Source organism: Magnolia sinica, chromosome 10 (genome assembly GCF_029962835.1).
Source record: "Magnolia sinica isolate HGM2019 chromosome 10, MsV1, whole genome shotgun sequence".
In the NCBI taxonomy this organism is placed as follows: domain Eukaryota; kingdom Viridiplantae; phylum Streptophyta; class Magnoliopsida; order Magnoliales; family Magnoliaceae; genus Magnolia; species Magnolia sinica.
This window is the reverse complement of record NC_080582.1, coordinates 44469624-44491198: the sequence shown is the minus strand read 5'-3', so window position 1 is coordinate 44491198 and position 21575 is coordinate 44469624. Positions and strand designations below refer to the sequence as shown.

At 40.3% G+C, this 21575-nt stretch overlaps 1 protein-coding gene across 5 annotated transcripts in view; it reads right to left on the bottom strand.

Moving 5' to 3' along the window:
* Positions 1-21575, bottom strand: part of LOC131258340 (alpha-mannosidase I MNS5) — a 173891-nt gene that overhangs the window by 108505 nt on the left and 43811 nt on the right. For all 5 annotated transcript variants that reach the window (XR_009178064.1, XM_058259594.1, XM_058259593.1 and 2 more), the window contains 3 exons: positions 1581-1629; positions 1320-1499; positions 975-1095 (listed from right to left, as the gene is read on the bottom strand). Coding sequence is in view for 4 of the 5 variants with exons in the window: in XM_058259594.1 (XP_058115577.1) it covers positions 975-1095; positions 1320-1499; positions 1581-1629 (350 nt within the window). In the remaining variant the exon portion in view is untranslated. The remainder of the gene's footprint in view (positions 1-974; positions 1096-1319; positions 1500-1580; positions 1630-21575) is intronic.

Genomic DNA, 21575 nt, shown 5'->3' with positions numbered 1-21575 from the left:
TATAAGACCAGCCATGCTTTATGGACAAAATGTTGGGCAATCAAGGAACAACATGTTCATAAGATAAGTGTAGCTAAAATGAGGATGTTGAGATGGATGAGTGGCAAGACGAGGAAGGATAGAATTAGAAATGAATGCATTCAAGGGAACCTAGGAGTAGCACCAATAGGTAATACGATGAGGGATAGTAGACTTAGATGGCCTGGTCATGTGCATCGGAAACCAGAACCTCACCACTTAGAACAAGTGAGTTGGTACAAGTTGAAGGTTCGAAAAGGTCAGGGGGAAGGCCCAAAAGGACGTAGATGGAGGTAGTTAGAAAAAAAAAAAAAAAAAAGACTTGATGGCCTATGGTCTAACTAAAGGTTTGGCCCTTGATTAAGTGGAATGGCGGAATAGGATTCATGTAGCCGACCCCAATTAATTGGGATGAGGAGGCTTAGATGATGATGGTGGTGGTGATTACTCCAAATTAGTACATTAATGAGACAAGGGAACTAATTACTTTGATACAAGATAGGATTATGAAACTGAACATAATGAATGTTACTCCTGGTTGAGATCACCAAACAACTATTTTGATTTGCAACATTGGATCTGCCAATTTCATTACATACTACGCAAAGACAGCTTATACTAAGCAAAAAAAATGTGAGTACCCAGAATTAAATCTCATAGCTATTTTTGCATTCTTCAAAGTATCCCAAACAATGGACATAACATCCAATTTGAGATTACAAGCGACTAGCATAAGCAGAATTTCTTCTCTCATATTTCAATTCTAAAATTTGTAATTCAGACTAGCAGACATTCAAATAGTATATTTTGTAAGTATAAAATGTTTTAGAATTTATTGTACTTCGGAAATTTGAAGCCAAGTAAGAAATAAAGGAAAGTGGCTCATGGAACAAAGTGAATAAGCAGAAATCTAAAAACATTCACCCAAACTGGAAGAGATATGCTCAGTGCTGCACCATGGACCATGCCGGAAATATTTCTGCACCGCAAGATAAGCTGAATGAAACATGTCCCAAAACTCCTCCCTTCCAAATAGAATGTAGGCTTTGATTAGATACTCATAGAATGAATCAACTCCTGCAAGAGATCACATGGAAGACAGCAGTACAAATTACCAAATTTATTAAGTGGTTAGAGAAGTAGAAAACCAATTCCAACCACAACAACATTTGAATGTCAAAAGGAATCAAAAGACTAATCTTTAATCAACGAGCCATGAAACTGGCATTTCTTCAAGTAATACAAAATGAACTTCAGTGTGGTCAGTTAGTCATATAGAAATCGAAAGCATGAGAATGTACCAGCACCGATGCCAGAAGAATACTCGATCCAATCCCCAGTGACCACATCCAGTGTTGTGCCAAGGAGATTCAATGGACTTCTCATGCTCCATAACTTACGAAGAGCACGCAAAGCTGCTTCTTCATACCTAGAGTCACCAGTCAATCGTGATAATGCTCCCATTTCAAGGATGAGTGAACCTGAATTCAGAAATGAAATCAGCAAGCCATGCATTTTGAATATTGACTACATCTTAGATTGTAAATGGTCAGCCCCCTCACCACATCCTGATGTGCTTGTTTCAGTGGTTTCATTCTCCATCACTCCATACTGTCAATCCCAAAATTTTCACATTGTCATCAAGTCAAAAAGTCCCATACACAAACAAACCAACATCCTATGCTGAAACTTTAAAAAGAGAAATGAGACAGTACTCCCATTTGCATCAGGACACTTGGGAAGTCCAATCAATCAATCCGGACAGTCCATTACGTCAAGCACATATTTCATGGGAAACCATGCAAAGATCATGCCAATTGGATGATCTGTCCATAAGTTGGATTTCATTTACCTAGCCATTCATTTCCAAGCAATGTATAGGATGGTTAGAATAGTCTAATAAAAGTGATTCTTTAGAACTATATTTCATGTGAGTATGTGTTCCACAGTCTATGCATGTGGAAGTACTTGGAGCATGACAAGTGGCATCAAAGTACGGTTATGAAGGGGTTGTAACACTCATGGGCTTAAGAGAGATGGCATTTGAAAGTGGACAAGTGATGATCAACAACAGACAAGCACATGGAATGAGGCAGTTGGTGCCAATAGGCCGAGGGAGAGATCACATGACGTGATGGCTGCATTGTTGGTTTTTGTGCCCTTGAAAGCCAATCAAGTACCCACTTAAGCCATGATCTGAACTACAATTTATATAATCAATGCAACATGGTTGTTATTTGGGAACATGTGTATTCAAATGCATCTTGCACATTATGCTTATATGCATCATATGGCTAGATCCATGTAATCGATCACAGATATTGTATCAGGGCTTGTGCATGCGGTTAAGCTAATGTAACAGGAGAGATAGGACCTGAAAATCCTCGTCCATGAGAATGGTGTTCGTAACTGATCATGTACTAGTGTAGTACATGCATAACGTTGTGATGGTACTCGATGACTGTGTTAGCAGAGTGCACAAAAACTAGTTGGCACAATGAACAAGGGATCATCGTGAAGAAATGCTCCTACATCCAGGCTAGGGCCTGGCTGAGGTTAGCCTTGGCCCGGTCCATGCTCCTCCAGTGAATCAAAGTTTTTTGGTGGCACACCTATGTCAAATAAGATCATTCATCAACCAGGTGTATGCCCCACCCGATTATCCACCACATGCATGGACTTAAATAAGTACATTAATATATTGTTCACCATCTAAAGTGGGATTCACAATTTGGACAGTTTACAGTGCCTGGATATCATCCGTCACAATCTACCCACGTATCAATACCTATGTGCTACATAGTAGATAGGTATACACTAGAATGAATCCCCCCCCCCCCCGCGAAAAAAAAAAAAAAACAACTACATTACTCTCTTACTGTCTCTAATACTCTCATCTCTCTCTCAATCTAATACTTACACTCATTCCCTCTAAACTCTCTTACTCTCTCTTACACTCTAATGCTTACTCTTATTCTCTCTTAACCCTCTTACTCTTCTCTCTCATGTCCAGGCTAAGTAGAAGACTCACACTCTTTCAAGTTTCAAGATTCAGGACTCACACTCTTTCAAGTTTCAAGAATCTTTTTCAAGTTACAAGGCCAGCACTCCGACAAGTTACAACTTAAAACTTACAAGGCAACAAGTTCAAAAATCAGGACTATCTTTCTGTCTCTCCTATCTCCTACAATCCAAGGCTAGAAAGCTCCATCTCCTACAAGTCTACATTCTACAACTACCAGGCTAGAACTAGAAGTCTCTCCCTCCTACAAAGCTAGAAGGATCATGGCTCCCTCGATTTCAATATGGTATAATTGATTAAACAATTTAATTACATTACATCAATATCATTATGTTTTCTCCTTCCCAATAATCTTCTTTGAAACCCAAGTTTAATGGCCCTGGTTGGAAGTATGGGAACCACCATAGCACTACCGAAAAGTCCAACATAGTATGTAACATTTGTGGGTTTGTAAAGTACCAAAAGCATTAGACGGCAGAAGCAAACACCTTACACAGATGCCAGATCAAATGCAAGAGCACGTCCCAATGTTACTCCAGAGATCCAAAGGAAATTATGGAGTACATAGAAAAACATGCTATAAAAAGGCATAACAATGCGGTGCTTAGAGAAGAGTTTAAAGAACAAGAAGTCAATGAACATATTGATGTTGATTTGGACATGGATGATCACTCTATCCCTACCCCTATATCGACTAAATGCTCTAGACCACTAGCACCCAAAAGACCTCATGAGCTTAGATAGATGGTGTAGACCACATCCCAAGGATATGGATAACCAAAGGAGTAAAGGACTCACTCAAACAACATTAGAAAACCGTTATAATAATAAATATAGGAAAATTATAATCAAATGCATTGCTAAATGGTTATACCAAGCCAGTATTGCTTTCAACACAGTAAAATTGAAAAACTTCAACGTAACAGTTGAAGCAATAGGTCAATTTAGACCTAGACTAAAGGCATCTTCATATAATAAAGTAGGGGAGACTTACCTAAAAACATAGGTTGAATTTATTAGAAACTATTAAATGGCTACATGGTCCTAATCTTGAGGGGCTATGAGAAGCTACAAGGAGAAGAAGAAGAAGAAAGAAGAGAGAAACAATGAGAGAGAGAGAGCGAGCGAGCAAGCAAGAACATGAGATGCCTAGGGTATATTAAAACACTAGCCCTCTACTGTTATAATAGTAAAAACATGAATAGGACCTAAGGGCCTTATTACATGGACTTGTGCCCAATGGACCTTATTAATGGACTTGCACCCAATGGGCCTTATTCGACTATCAACCTTTCAACATAAACTTCAAGACGTGTAGAAAACTTATGAATGCACTCTAATAGCCGATGGATGGAGCCATAGATCCCGTCAGACATTAATTAACATTCTCATAAATTGTCCAGCTGGGACCATGTTTTTTAAGTCAGTGGATGCATCGGCCCATTTCTAAATGGTTGAATATTTATTTAAATTATTAAAGGGTGTAGTTGAGTAAATCAAAGAAGCATATGTTGTCCAAGTTATCACGAACAACGCAATCTCCTATGTAGTTGGCGGACTTTATTTTGGACTCCATACGCAGCACATTGTTTAGATTTAATGTTAGAGGATATAGGTAGGTTATATATTAAAGTGATTGCTGGGGCTAAAAAATAATGACATTTATGTACAAACATGCCCTTCTACTCCATAACATGAGAAAACACATTCGTTGTAATTTACTTTGGCCCACCATCAACCAATTTCAAGGTATTCCATAACATTAACGGTGGTTGTCGCAGCCACCACTGTTACAACTATGATATGGGTCGTAAAGGTCGTAAAGGCCATTACTCTCTCTCTCTCTCTCTCTCTCTCTCTCTCTCTCTCTCTCTAAAACAAAAAACTTGTATCGGCCCCGTCTTGGACTATTATAGGGCCATAACCGGTCATTTTTTATATAATAGTTGTTAAGACCCCGTAACGCATAACGGTGGCCACTGTTATCGTTACATAATGGTCGTCACGGCCATCACATAATTGTTTTTACATACCTTGCCCGATTTGCAACAGCCTCGTTAGCACCACAGAGGTTGTGTGCGAAAAAATCTGAGCTTAGAAGGTTTGCACTATCAACTAATTGGAATAACAAGCCTTGGTCAAAGAAAGCCAACGAAAAGCTAGACCAACAAATTATCCTTTCGCAATCGTTCTAGACACAAGTACTAAGGGCATTAAAATCTTCAAAACCCTTAGTAGGTTCGTTTAGATTGGTAGACGATGATGAGAAGCAAGGAATGGGATATGTTTATGATGTGATGGAGAGTAGAGGACTATATCAAAATTTATGGAACACTTTAATTATAAAGAACGTGATTATAAGCTTGCATTACATATAATAGATAAAAGATGTGTTGGGATTTTGGCCTGCAGAACCACACAGATCTAGATCTAGGATAGTAATCCAATGGCACCAAGCACACACAAGAGAACACACAGATTTAACGTGGAAAACCCTTTCGGGAAAAAACCATGGCACAAAGCGACATATCTCCACTATGAAAGCATCAATTACAAAGAGAGAGGACTTACCCGATTCGAACAACCTCGAATCTCACCCTTGCTACACCCTTTGATAACCCTAAAACCCTTTCGAATACCTTTAGGAAGCCTTAGAATACCTTAGAATAGTCCTAGGGACCCCTATTTATAGTTTAGGAAACTTCCCTTTCGCACCCTTGCAAAACCGCCTCAGATTTCCGCAGTCCGCACAAGATCCGAACTGGAATATGTGTAACCTCGATTGGTCGAGCCTAGTCCTCGACTGGTCGAGGGACACCCTCAACCGGTCGAGCCATCCCCTCGACTGGTCGAGCGGCCCGGACACCAAAAATCTGTGCTCACTGGACTTCAAGTCGAGATGGCCTCGACTAGCCTAGCGACCCACTCGACCGGTCGAGCAACCCAGAAGATTTAAGACATCTTCTTTGACAACAAGATGGGGCAGTCAAATGTCATTTCCTTTGTATTTGGTTGCCTACATCCTTAATCCTATCATAAATCGAAGTGAGGTGGAAGTGACGCATATGGTAGGATTTCATTATGTTTTGAAGAGAATGGTTCCAAATAGGTATGAACATGATAGGATATCCGGACTTTTAATCGACAACCATCCAACATAGAACTATGAAATTACCACGTATAAACATGTTAATTACTTTTAACTTGGATTTTTATTTATTTTTTTACAAACTACAAAGTCGAGTCTAACTTACTCTAACTGTTATTTAATCGGCTGACTGGTAGGGAATGTATGGAGTGGACCCGAACAAGAAGGATCTGGGACTACAGAAACTGGCCATGAAAATTCTTGGCCTCACATGTTCTGCAAGCGATTACGAGCACAACTAGAGTACGTTCGAGGTGGTAATAGTTCAAATTTGAACGTGGGCCCATGTAGAAGATGTGGCATTTGGATCAGCACCTACAGAGAGTTCAAGTCAAAGGGCGAGAAGGCTGGCGAGTCACAGTCATGGTTAGGAAGAAGACGAGCTAAAGGAGATACAAGAAGAAGATGACCAACCAATGAATTTGGTTGAACAACTCGTAGGAACCAATGACGAAGAAACAAAACTTAGAGGAAGCATAGATCGAAGAAGGAGATAACTCTGATGATGATGGCAACAACAATGATGATGCCAATGATGGTAGAGATGTGCCACATGGATGAGGGATCAATGTGTATAGCCTATTTTATTTTATTTTTTGAACTTGCATAATGTATCTCTACATCAATAAAATTTTGATGTTGTTTTTTCATTTCTTTTAGTATATGTATTCATTTGAGTAATTGTTTGTAAACCCTTTTTTTTACATTTGAGGAAATTTTATTTATGGAGCCAAAGCCAAAAAGAACAAATATATACAATGACCCAACAAGGTAACTACAACTCAAGCCAAGTAGAAGGACCTTTAATGCCATCGCATCCATTACATTTGATTTTACCCTCTGAAACAACTCTGAAGCTCGCCCTGCCCAATTCCGAAAGCACCAATTGTTCCTTTCCAACCAAATGAACCATATCCTCGTGAGCAAGCCAAGCCACCACACTTCAGACTTCCTTTTTTTTCCAAAAACACAACCATGCCACATTAGTAAGAGTTGGCCAATGGAATGTGGAGACACCAATACTATATCAAACAACCTGAAGAAGTTTTCCCATAAAGCTCTTGCAAATGGGCAACGTATAAATAGGTGATTAACCATTTCCTCGTCTTGGTAGCACATCACACAGACATTCGGAATAATCATCTTTCTCTTGAGAAGATTATCGACTGTTAGCACTTTGTTATATCCTACTAACCATACGAAAGACACAACCTAAGGAGGAGCACCATAATGCCATACATATGTGGACTGACTAATTCCATTAGTATTACTTGCGCTACTTAATACCTTGAAAAAAATCTTACTGAGAACTTTGCAGATTTCTCTTTTCACAAGAACGAGTATGACTCATTGAGCACTGGGCAAACCCCTAGAAAGAAGCTTTAGCAAATCAATAAACTCTTCTAACTCACCTTCATCTAGGTTCCTTCTACATAGGGGTAACCAAATAACTTCTTCCCCTTACATGTGAAAGCAACATGCCACCACGGCATTCCACTCTACCACTACCCTTGCTAACCTAGGGAACACCTCACTCAATTTTTTATCCCCCACCCATGTGTCCTCCCAGAATCGTATCTTTTCCCCATTACCTAACAAAAGTCCTATCCCTTCCCATGCCTTATTTTTTATGGACGCCACTGACTTCCATAGAAAAGAGGATATATACAACGGTGACAACCCCCCACCCCATTGCTTACACACATCATCCCATTTCATTAAATGAAAAGTATGCTTTCCTTCCACTTCTTGCCACAAGAAACCCCTTCTTATTTTTTCTAATTTGGTCAACACCGATTTTGGACATTTCGATAACGAGATAAAATAAACCGGGAGATTCGACATTGCCGCCTTGATTACGAAAAGCCTCCCGCCCAATGATAACTGCCTACTTCTACATTGTGATAACTTCTTCTGTTTTTTTCTTTTTCTTTTTTACTTTTTTGAAATCTTTCCACCTTTGTCCCATAGATGTTTCATCGATTTACCTAAGCATAGTGGAAGGCCCAGAAAAGGTTAGTGAAAGATGCCACCACTTCTTTTGATATTCCAACTCCCAATAGCTTGCTTTTATTAATGTTTACCTTTAAGCCTGAAACCACTTCAAAACAAATAATTATCATACGAGGATTGTCCACCATTTCTTTGTTTGCCTCACACAGAAGAAGAGTATCATCCGCATACTGAAAATGGTTAATATTAAAGTCCAAGTCATCAATATTGAAGCCTCTTATAAGGCCCACGACCGCTCCTCTATCAATCATTCTAATCAAGGCCTCCATCAACACCACAAACAAATATGGGGATAATGGATCTCCATGCCTAAAACCTCTAGAAGAAGAGAAAAAACCATTTGGGAAAACATTAATCAAAATTGATAACTTAACTGATTCCACAAAGCGCAAATCCAAGCCCTCCATTCGACACCACACCCTAGCCAATCTAACAAATAATTGAGAAAATTCCAGTCCATGTGATCATAGGCTTTTTCAATATCTAACTTGGACACCACCCCTTTCAAGCCTCCCCTATTACTTGAATCAATGCATTCATTCGCTACTAGCGCATTGTCCACTATCTACCGCCCACCACAAATGCCCCTTGAGACGAAGATATGACATCCCCAATTACTGTTCAAATCTTGAAGCCTGCCAAAATCTTGTATGGCCCGCCCAACAAACTAATGGGCCTATAATCCTTTTAGTTATCCGCCCCTTCTTTTTTGGGGATTAGTGCAATGAATGCCACACCTAACTTCGGGGCAATAAAACCTTCCTCATAGAATTCATTAACATAATCAATCACATCCCTTTTCACCAGCTCCCAAAATTTTTGGTAAAATGCTATTGAAAAAACATCCGGCCCTAGTGCATTGTCATTATCCAATTCAACAATTGCATTCTTAACTTCCTCTTCTGAAAAAGCTTTTGCAAGTGAGTCTTCCACCTCTCTGAAATTGTGTCAAAAGACAAACTATCTAGCTTTGGACGTAACCAGTTCCTTTGACAACAGTTGCTTATAAATTAAACTATTGCTGAGCACACTTTATCTTTACCTTCGAAATTTACTCCCTCCACTACCACCAATTTAATTTTGTTCACCCTAGCTCGAGCACTTGCTGTCGCATGGAAAAATTGTGTTCTTATCACCTTCTTTTAACCAAAGAGCCCGAGATCATTGTCTTAATTTAATTTCCTATTCCCTCAACCACATGTTATATTTTGCACTTCGAAATTCCCTCCGCGCTCTACCCTCTTCTGATAACTCACCAATCTCTTACTTACTATCAAGATACTGGATTTCCTTAAATAGATTCGCCGATTCTGCCTCACGAGCACCCAACACTTTTTTCCACCCATTAATCTTGCCCTTTAGCATTTTTTAACTTGTGAAACAGAGAACTTCCTGTTTTTTCTTTAAGCCGGAAAAGAGGACTACTATTCTTGAATCAGAGCTGAGAATCCCTCTATTTCTAACCAACCGAGTTCGAATCTATACGGCCATGGACCCCAATCCTCCACATCTATCTCAAGTATAATTGGAGTATTGGACAACGATCTGATATTGGTCTTGACAAACCTCTCTAGTGAACAAGCGGATACTTCTCTATCCATTATGGGGAGAGAAGAAAATATATCAAGTTTCGACATCGTAGGCCTCACCTGCCCATTAGACCATGTAAACTTTACCTCACCCATGGGCAAATCCACCAACTCATTTCTTTCTATGCAATCTGAGAAATCTTTCATACTATGATTGATCCTGCCCCCATTTGACTTTTCATTAGGAAATCTCGCCACATTAAAATCCCCTCCCACACACCAAGGTAAAAGCCATTTACTGCGAAATGTCGCCAACTCAGCCCATAACTAAAGCATTAGCCTTAGTTTATTTAGTCCATACACCTCCATAAATATCCAGTGAAAACCATTCGAGTCCTCTCAGTAACAAAGACATCGAAAAAAGTCCCGGGAACCATCCTCTTTACTCCAAATAGACTACATCATAGTTTCTTGTAACGCAACCATTTATATTTATATTTTTTTGCACAAATCCATGATCTGTAGTCTTTTCTTCGGACATCCCAACCCACGTATATTCCAAGAAGCTATCTTCATCTTACAAACCATTAGACCCAAATAATCCCTGCTTCCACCCATTCCCACTCCCATCCTAGCCATATCCTACTCTGTTTCCCTCTGTCATCTACAAATAAAAATAGGTCGACATAATCCACTGGTCTTTCTCCAAATGTAACACCCACTAGCCTAGCAATTTCATATGTAACCCCCTTTATGCATCACATGCCCTGGGCCATTGTTAGTTTCTTCTTTTTGTGCTTCCCAGCCTGCATCATCTTCCCTGATGAAACCTCTGCAGCACCTATACCAATTCCTTTCTTCCTGATTTCCCTAATCCCCTTACCTCTACTAACGGTTGCACTTCTTGAACCTCAAAACATTCTGCTGATGTCACCCGTACACAGGGCTCGATTCTTCCCTGACTATTTTTATCTGCCTCCGCCAAGCTAGAAGCTTGCCACTAATCTTCATTGTACACCAAAGGGTCCCAGAATCAAGGTATTCTGTAACGGTAACTGAACCCATAACAGGCACTGCCGTTACCATTACAGATAACAACTGTTACACCCACCATAACAATTGGATTTTTATTTTATTTTTTTACAGAAAATTTTGAAAAAAATATGGGGAAATCTCATTTAATAAGAGGATTGCATGTATGTATTCTTTTCTGATTTGCAATATGTTTATGATGGGTCCACTCTTTGGTGAAAATGTTGTCTTGGCCTGTCTATTAATTTTACAAACCTGACAGTCTTTAATTGGCTGCAACATTCCTATATTTCATTTCCTAAATATATTTTATCAATGATTCAATATAGATAAGATAATATTAGTATCAATTAAATAATGATGGATCATGGATGTAATATAAAGATATCATATAAGTAACACATTAAGTTAATGGATTGGAGAAGGGACGAGGTGTTATAAATAGAAAATTAAAAAAATATTATTATTGTAAAGTGATAATTTACAGTACACCATTTGTGTCGATCACACATACCACCAACACCAATCAAGTACTCCAATCATCACCAGAAAGAAAACCTTGCTCCATGTGGTTGATCGACCTCTACGTCATCGTCGTCCTGATGCGGCTGCGTTTGTGGCTGTGGAGGAGCCGCATATCCATAGTAACCAGATCTTGTGGGGAAGACCAAATCAAGGAATCCCGAGGATGAATGAGCTCAATCCTCACTACCACTAGGCATTTGTTGTGTGAAATTTGGGTAAGAATAAGTGTTAGATGACGACCCGTATTCACCATAATCGTACCTATACCCCTATCATTGGCCTTGTTCCTGCTCGTACTGAGACTGAGAGTGAGATTAGGACAATGTGGAGCTTGGATCCAGATACGGATATTTATAACCCATATATTGACTGTAATGCTCGAACAAGACTAGCCTAACATAAATGTACATCAATAGGTTCTGTATATTGGCCATACCCATATGACTCATCATATCCATATCCATAAGCACTAGCGATTTGATGTCCAAGTGCTCCATCTCCTGTTGTGCCACTAGTGCTAGCCTCTCCATGATGCTCCCCCTGTGTTCTGGCTACACGTATCGTGACTCAATGTACTCATACTGCGGCCTCCTCTAGTCTGTCGATGCTAGTTGGCCTCATGATGTAAAAATGGTTGTACAGTGGCTTGGACAACACTAGTAGCAAGACCAGTAGGTGCATCATCATTATCATTGTCGCCACTATCATTCATCTCGGTTTCTTCGTTATTGTTGCTACTTACCCTCTCTTGAGGAGGTGTAGACCTCTCTGGATCCAAGACAATTGCACGACTCTGTTGCTGCATTGCGCGTATTTCTGGATCATTGATCTTGATTTCTTCATTGTCTTCTTCTACTTGTTTCTCTCTTACTTCCAACCAAGGTAGTAGTAGGTCATCCTCATTGTAAATGTGGTCCGAGCTTATTCGACAGAAGTCATCTTCAATTAAATTCACACACCTTGAATTCTGCAATCGCAGCTTCATGTTGTAATGCATATAAACGAGGCGATCCAACATCCTAGTCTATAATCTATTCTATTCTTTGAATGAATAGCTAGAGAAAGAAGTTGTCCAGCTCAGAACTTTGATTGCAATTGACCTGAGAGCTCTCTCCATAATGCATCCACCAATCAACTGTATCAAGGAAAAAAAAAAAACTTATATTAATTAGTAAACTATCAGGCTCTAATCTTACATTAGATTGTACAATTTGTAGACATGTCAGTCTATTACCTGGAGGCTGGAGCAATCTAACAATTTGCCTTTTGTACAATGGCATCGGAGAAACTGCCCTGGCGTGGTGTATATATTTCTAACTGTGGACGATACATCATATATTACAAAATTAAAGACTTTAAAACTTCAAAGCGCGGAGATAACGAAATTAAATACCAATATGTAAAGACCAAAGACTTTTATAGTGTACCTCAATACTTCATTCAACGCCCTTATCTGCCTAAGTGGGGCTCTAATCTTTTTACCATGTTCTTAAGCCCGATACGAACCTCTCTCGTCCTCAACATATGATTGAGCATATCTGTATCTTGGATTTAAATAGTATCTTACATTACAATAATGAACTTAATATCCATTAACTTATTTAATGGGTCAAAGATGAGAATAATAAATGTATAACAAAGAATTTACCTATTGAATGAAAATGACGGTGAAGCTGCTTCATCCAAGCTTGTCGATCATCTTCCAGTAAATCATATAGTGTTTACAATCCCGCTAAATAGCAAGCTTCGTCTTATCCATGGCATTGTAGATGAAGCCCATGGTAGGTGCCATGTCCAATTTGACAAGACGAAGGATTCTCATCAACGGTTCTATCACTTTGAGGATGTTTGCAACACTTTTCTAGTATTCGTTATCCCTTATAGTTGTCACAACATCGACATGTGTCCCTGATGTCTTCTTCCTGTATTTTGTATTGAGCCAATCTCGTGAAGCAAACCATCTCGGATAATTCTCCCCAATGCTCATGTAAACTTTGAAGGGTTATAAAGTTTGTCGCAAATCTTGTTGGCGCGGGCCTAAGAAGCTCCCTCCTCTTTTGTGTGCTTCGTCATCATGGCAATGACTAGGTTATGGTTGTAGATGAATGTTGTTACTTCCCTTCCCCTTTCAACTAATGTTATGACATTCTTCCTCTTTCCAATATCTTCTAAGATGAGATCGATGCAGTGCGCGGCACATGATGGCCCGAATAAATTGTCTCTATTCCATCAACATTCTTCTTGTTGCCTTGTATTTTGCTTCATTGTTGGTCACAATTTGCACTAAATTTGCCTCTCCAATCTCATCTGCCATCCTATCCATAAGGCTGAATATATAATATGCATTCTTGATTTCAGTCGATGCATCAATCAATTTATGAAATATTGTACCCAAGTGGCAATACACCATGAAATTGATCATACTAAGTTTGGTTGGGCTAGTCCAACCATTGCACATAATAGTGTATCCTCTGGTCTACCAATGGGTTTGAAGGTGGTGACTTACTCTTTTACATCTTCATATTCTACATCCGTCCACTTCCCCCTAAGGTCACGAGCTATGGATCCCTTCACTCCGTCTGCCTCCACAACTACATCAATCACCACTTGCCAGTATGAGGAGTTGGCAACATTGAAGGCATGTTGCCCATGTAAAATAGCTTGGCTGCTACCCTCCCAAGCTTCTCAATTGCAATTCCGGTCCACATTTGTTTGATTTTTTTCTATTTTGTCATTTCCTTCCTAAAGAGAATTGGATCACACAAGAGCCTCTCGGGCTCTATCACATCACCAACCACATCTTCCACAGGAACACGTCATGATGTATCTTTTCGGCGTGGGCAGTGCGCACACTCTCTCCATGCTAATGTGACCTCCCGATCAAAATCATCACCGGACTCAACAATATCATATGGACCAACGCCTATGCAGTCAAATCCAGAACCGAAAATCTTATCAAGGGCTACATCAAAAGCATCATATCTTCTATTCTACATCATACTTTTCTTTCTGCTTCGACTCTTGCAAATTTTGCTGCATCAATAACATTATTTCTTTTGGCACGCTAGGGCACCCTGCAACCTATCCTTCTTTATGTGCCAAATGTTGCTTTGCTCACATGATTCCTCCAGGTATTAATCCACCCCCCCGACTCTCTCACAATACTGCCATCCAAATATAACCACTTTCCGTTTGTTAGCCCCGCCCACCATCTTCTTAAAAAATAAAAGTTACAAATTACAATCCCCAGACTACTTTACAAAAAAACAAAACTACAACACACTTACACTTTACAGATTTACAAGACTTAAATAACCGCCACAAGTAACAACTTCCAACTGACAACCCCAAATCCCCAGACCGAACCTAAATTGCAAATGAATAAGTCAACTTGGCTCGGCCACTAGCTGACCTCAGCTCGAACTCGGCTCAGCTCAGTCCTTGAGCCTGACTAGCCAGCTCAGCTCAAACCAGTTCGAGTCGAGTTCGAGCCTCGAGCTGAGTTCGAGCCTCAAGCTGAGTTTGCCTGTGCAGCATTTCCACAAACACCTGGACTGCAACTTCAAAATCCCACTGTATGGGAAATAGCAGCAATGGTTTTCAAGGTATTTTATCAAACACCTTTAAGCAACATAAAAACCAAGAAAAAAGGGTATTTATTTCATGTACATACCTTCCTTGCTACCAACCATACTTCGTTGAGTCATTTCATCAAACACTTGGTGAGCAACATCAATATCAAAGTAATCGAGTCACCAAACTAGTTCGATCCGTGTTCGATTCGAGCTGGGGCTAGCTCGAACTCATTTTCGAGCTCAAAAAATCAGCTTGACTCGGCTCGAACTCAGCTTTGAACTGAGTCGAATCGAGCTTTTTCGAGTCAAGTCGAGCGAGCTAACCGAGCTAGCTCGGTTCGTGTACACCCCTAGGTGTAAGTAGCTTAGGTTTAGATGGGTTTTGAAGGAGATTGGGGTTGGGTTTTAGGGAAAACAAAGAAAATTAAGGAGTGGAGAAGGATTGAGAGATATTGAGGAAAGTAGCGAGAGAGAAAAGAAAAGTGTAGATATTACCTTGAAAGAAGAAAATAAGAAAGATAAGATGGAATCACTCCATGGCTTCACAAGACTTCATACACGAGGTTTTACTTCATCACAAAGCAAAGAAAAAGAGAATTTTTTTTACTTCATATGCAATAATGTCTAGGGTGTGGACATCCAAGCCTTATGTAGTCTCATAAAAGACTTTTTACAAAAAGACACTCTCAGATAAAAAGTTTCACATAAAGACGCTCAATAAAATAAATTTTGTTCCTAACTCCCTAATCTCAGCAAAAATATAAGCTAAACCAAAAAAATAACAAAACATATCAACTACCAAATAAACTAAAATATTTAGTGACCCACGATCAAGATGTCCAATGATGATGATCCAACGGTCAGAATTATCCGACTAGGTAGCCCACATGCATCTTCCCAGTGTGGGGCCTTCAAAGATGCATAATGTAACGTCTCGGAAAAATCTGTATAAGGACCCAAGTACCACCTCAGGCAGAAATCACCCATGACCAAAACCTTTAGAAATTAGGTTAATATTAGCAAGTGCTAAACTAGAGTACTCATGAAATTAGCACTAATCACTTTAAATATGATCTGCAAGAACCAAACCGTGCAGTATCATTGACGCTACATTACCCTAAAATCTAGAATCTATCTCTAAACCCGGTTGCTCTCGGGAGCACACCGAAACTCCGTATCGGACCTGGACCGCACGTCGAAAGTCCGATGACTGCGAAACTATACAGTTATGACCGCATTACTGGACTTGACAACCCCTTCGGAAATCAAGTCTTAATTGTGTCTAGAAATACACAACTTGAGCCCGGAGCAAAGTGTGTGAGAAACGTGAATGTCTTTATAAATGAAATCCGAATTTAAGTAATCTGAGTCGTATCGCTTGCGGGCCAAATATAAGGATTCAGACCGTTAGAATCTGACCCAAATACACCCTCGGATCAGGAGAAATGTCCCACACATGTCGGTGTACTTGTGGCCCTGATCGAGTGACCGTGACCGTTAAACTAAAACTGGTCTGCCACGGCTGATTTGTAAACCCGATCGGAACGAAAACTCAGCCTGACCTAGATCCATGGTCAGGGAGCTTAAGTCTGACCGCAGGTGGAAAAGGGGCCACCAGAAGTGCTCCGATGGACTGAAACAGACGCCCTTTGGATATAACCTAAGTATACCTTGGCCCTGGGCCATTTCCATCAGTCCTGGGCTTATATAAGGACCTTAAACCCTCTCTCTCTCACCTCATACGAATTTGAGAAACCCTAGGGGAGAGGAGAGAAAAGAGAAGGGAAAAGAAAGAAAGTGAGAGTGAGAGTTGGAGATTCTTCCTGGGATTCGATCCCGCTATTCCACGCACTCAACCACCATTCCTGTATCGTTATACAGGCGATTTCAATTCCGTTCATAGGTAAAAAAAACCTAACCCTAGTCTGTTTTAGGGTTTCAGATAGTGTAAGTTATGAAATAGCTAACCTAATCCATGCTATAGGTTGCCAATCCGCCGTTGACAAAGACCGAGTGTCTAAAACAAATCCGTTACTTGTTTACCGGCGTAAGGTGCAGACTATAAATGTATAGGTTATGGTTTTCAAGGCTTTCAATATCAGTTAATGATTTATAACTGACTTGAATTGCTATCACATGCTTAGACACAATGTTTCCCGCACTTTACACATATATATGAACTATGTTGAATATAGTGTATTCTTGTGTTTTTTGAAATGTCTGAATGAATATGAAATTATGATTAGTACCTGTTATAATGGATGTTTGGTAATACATGATCGTTATATGTGTTGCAACTCCTGTGTGAAAGGATTTGCTATAATATACGTTTTAAGTAAATTAATCTATGTATGTTGGAATATGTAGTCTAAGTGTTCGTAGAAATGTCTGAATGATCAGGCATGTAGTAATTGTACTTTACATGGGTGTTGAGATGAGATTCTCAACTACCTAAATGATGTGTATGATTTCCACCATGTAACTTATATTCTTTGTCCGTTTTATTTAGGGATTGCATATGTTTGAATTTATGTTTAAGTTGAAATCCATCAAATGTTCACATGCTTGTATGGTTGGAATTAGGCATTCATTACTGCTCTGATTATCTTATATGATTATCTGTTAAAATTGAATGTGTTTGGGACTACGGTATAGTCCAGGCAATCGGTAACAGGCACTAAATAGGTGGCTGAGGTTGTTTCGCCACATAGGGCGTGATCAATGAATCCGAGCCGTACTTGGGATGTCGGCAGTGGTTAGGCCACACGGAGTGCTTACGCATTTCATGTCGATCAACTCAACGTGCGCTCGTACTAGTCAAGCTCGTCAAGCAACCCGATTGACCCGATGTATGTTCACCATGTATGGACGCTACTGCTTGAATCTAAGGTACCAAACTCACCAGTGAAAACCCCTTTAACCTTGGTACCTCGATCCACTGAGACTCATGAGCCGGGCATGGTGGTATGAGACACCGTGGTCGAGCTGTCGGCCTACGCTGGGGTGACGAGCCTCCCCGTAGTGTCCAGTGAGCAACACAACCTCGTGAGCCGAATACGGTGGTATGGGACACTATATTCGAGCTGTCGGCCTACACTGATAAGGTGACGAGCCCTTTGTAGTGACCTTGAGCGTATGCTAAAACTGCGTAGAGGCGACGAGCCCTTACGTAGCAACAAGAGTACAAACTAGGCCGGCACTGATAAGGTGACGAGCCCTTTGCAGCGACCTAGAACCGTAACATCGTATGAGAATTGCTAGGACTGACGACCCTAGAATGGATAATCGTTTGGGAATTGATACAAGGGAGGTGCCTTAGCTTCCCAATCCTGTTGTATGAAACAGACTAATAAGAACTTGATAATCATACTCATGCACCGCATTGCATGTGCCGTTTGGCGATGTGTAGAGAGCACGAGGAAGTGACTGACATGCGCGACCGTTAGATGAAGATCACTGAGGGAGTGCAGGCGAGGGCATGCATCATGTATACATACCATTCCTGCATTAATCAGAGTACTTAGGGATGTTCGATTGTATTGTTTTATCATTACTGCTTGACTGAATTGATAACATGTTAACATTTGCTTTATTGTTCCACTGAGTTGATCACTCACTCCCACGTTACGGGACGGTGTTTTATACACCAACCAAACTCTGTCTTAGTTGCAGATGAAGACCCGACTAATGAGGCAGAGGCGAACTTCGCAAACGATGAGAATGCTTTCTTATATATGCAGTATTCAGGCAGGTTTACATAGACTGTTCTGATCGGCGGGGCTTCAGGGTTATACTTGTAGTGGACTATTACATTTTTGACATTTTGTATTTTGAAACAATACATGTAATTATTGACCTGGCAATGCATACATACTTTGGGGACCTATACTGATTTGTAAAGTTGTACATATTTGAGTCAGTCTTCCGCTGGTGTATTACAACTGTCCCTGGATTATGTTTTGCTGATTTGGCTTAACCTTATTCATGTTTTATGCACTAATACAGACAACATTTAATCATCATTAAATATGTTGCATAAGTGATGCGTTGGAACTCGGGAGTTGGACTTCTACTTGACCCCCGATTTTCAGGGCGTTACACATAATCATGCATGTGGGGTCTTCAACGGGCCAGGCACTCGAATTGGACCCACAGAACCCCATGTATGCATCACCTAGCCCTATAAAAATGGGGGCTCTCCTCCTCCTGTAGCATACTTTGACTGGTGCTCGGATGTCCTCATCAAAATCACAAGAAAAAACAAGTGCTAACCTTTGTTTCGAAAATCCCCAAAATGGCCCAACGCCCACTCGAGCTTTTGACTCATTAAAACTTTGTTTATTTGAAGTTTTAGTCTTCACAGATAGGTTGAAAGTAGTCAAAATCAATTTAGAAAGCAAAAAAAAAAAAAAAAGGATAAATGTGAAGAAAAGATACAAAGTGGCTCCCTTTTAATAATTTTTTTTTTTTTTTAAAAAAAAAAACCTGTTTTTACTGTTATGCGTAACAGCTGTTACGGCCTCGTAACGGCCGTTACAATAACAGTTTTTGGGGAGGCGTCGTTACAGCCCCGTAACGCATAACGGTTGTGTCATTATCGTTACATAATGGACATTACATAATCGTTGTTTAATACCTTACCAAGAATTGTCCTTCTTCAACCATGATGACCTCCCCACCATCAGCTTCCTCCACCTCCGACGACATGCCAGCTAGCTGACAGTTTGAGTTAAAGTGTTGGATGTTCTTTCCTTTGACGCTCACTTCCCCATCATCATCTGCCTTTGTCAGCGAGAACATAGCTTGTATTTGCCCCTCCACACTAACTACTTGAAGGCACTTATCTTTAGCTGACTGCTTGTTTTTTCAAATAAGGCAAGAGAGAGGCGCTTCGAACATGTGGCAACGTAAATGAAAAGCCACATGGGCAATGAACATCCCTTCACTCACATGCTTCGCACTCTCCTCACATGACTTTCCTCCACACGTTACTTCCTTTATATAACTCTCGTCTTCGAAAGCTACAACTCCAACCTCTTTTCCTTTTGCATTTAACACCCCACCACGTGTCGACATACCAATACTAGCATCAACCTCACCTCCCCTATCTGCAACGAAATGAATGTCGATACCAAGTGTCGATTTCTTCGTTGACATCCATTGAAAGAGACATAAAAGCCCTCCAACGCATGACAAGCATGCCCTGCTTCATCCAGTGCTCTGCTGTCATACCGAGTTTTTGCACCTTCGCCGACCACTACAGCCTCCACCATTACCAACTGGAAAGAAGCATGTTCCTTATTCCTCTCCAACTCCTCCCACCGCATTAGCACTGAGAATTCCTCCCTTACCAATCATAATACATATCTTCTCTGGCTCCAATTGGATTTTCCTCTTCCTAATCAAAACTCTTACATATCCAAAAGAAAGTCACAATATACCAACCGGCATCAATCAACATCGTTGATCCAAAATAGCCTCAAATCTCCAAGAATACGTTGCCGATCCAGAATTCCAATGATAGGACCCATATTTGGTACCAAACCTCCTCCCACCCATACTCCCGACCAATCTTCCCACTTTCGTGCTCCCCTAAATGTGTCATCGTGATTCTCATTACAGGCCATTAAGACATTCTCTACTGCTAATTGTGAGCATAGTGAGATATACATTACGTCCTCTTTCAGAAACTTTACTATCATGTCTTCTGCATCAACACCGCAAATTTGTGAAAGCCAATTTTTTACTTCATCTTCCAAAACTCCCGGCATCACTGTAGCCACTAGACAGAATTCAAATGATTTTAGCACTAGACAGAATTCAAATGATTTTAGCAAATCCTCCAACACATTTTCATGGATTCTCACCTTCATCCCTTTCTCCAATGCCACTCCCCAGACACCCTTCACGTGTTGCAAAGAAGAAGACCCATGTTCTGTATATTGATCTTCTCCTCTACTAAGTATTTTCCATTACTGCATCCTTATAAGATTTCAGAACTGCAAAGCCCTTCATATTTGAAACGGTATCTTGTTTTCGACTTATGGTTGTTTGGATTGAACTATTTCAACGACCTCAAACTGCGTGCAGATGTTTTTTCTCCTTCCATCTTCCTCCCCTGTTTGTTTTTTTTTTTTTTACTCCAGCCCATATCTGGCCCTACGCGCTTCAAGTTGCCTCCCTTTGAATTTTTCTCCACGCAAATATCTACACCACTCTCTCCACCTCTTCCTCCAAACTCATCCGAAAAAAGGCAAAACCACATGGAACCGAGGAGTTTCATTCTCTCGGAATCACGATTTCCATCACCTTTCCAGCTCTCCCAAAAACCCTCTCAAAGTTTATTGGCATCCATCCCTTGGGAAATCCTACAACAAAAAGTGTCGAAACTCATTTAGAACGCACACTCCCATTGCCTGTTTCGTTTTCGATTTGGATTTCCGACCGCAAACCTCCTTCCATTCATCTTACCCAATCGTTTATGACCCTGCTACCTCCTTGCGCGGTCGATTTTCATCCCTCCTCGAACACTGGTCATGCATCACCCCCACTGACAATTGCCCAGTACCATTCCATTACCGCCAAAGTTTTTTTCTTTTGCCACTTACCATTAATTTATTTCCCTACATTGTTAGGGAACTTGTTGCAGTCTCTAATAGTCTAACAGATGTAATAAATATAGCAAAATATTGATGAAATACGTATAAAAAAAA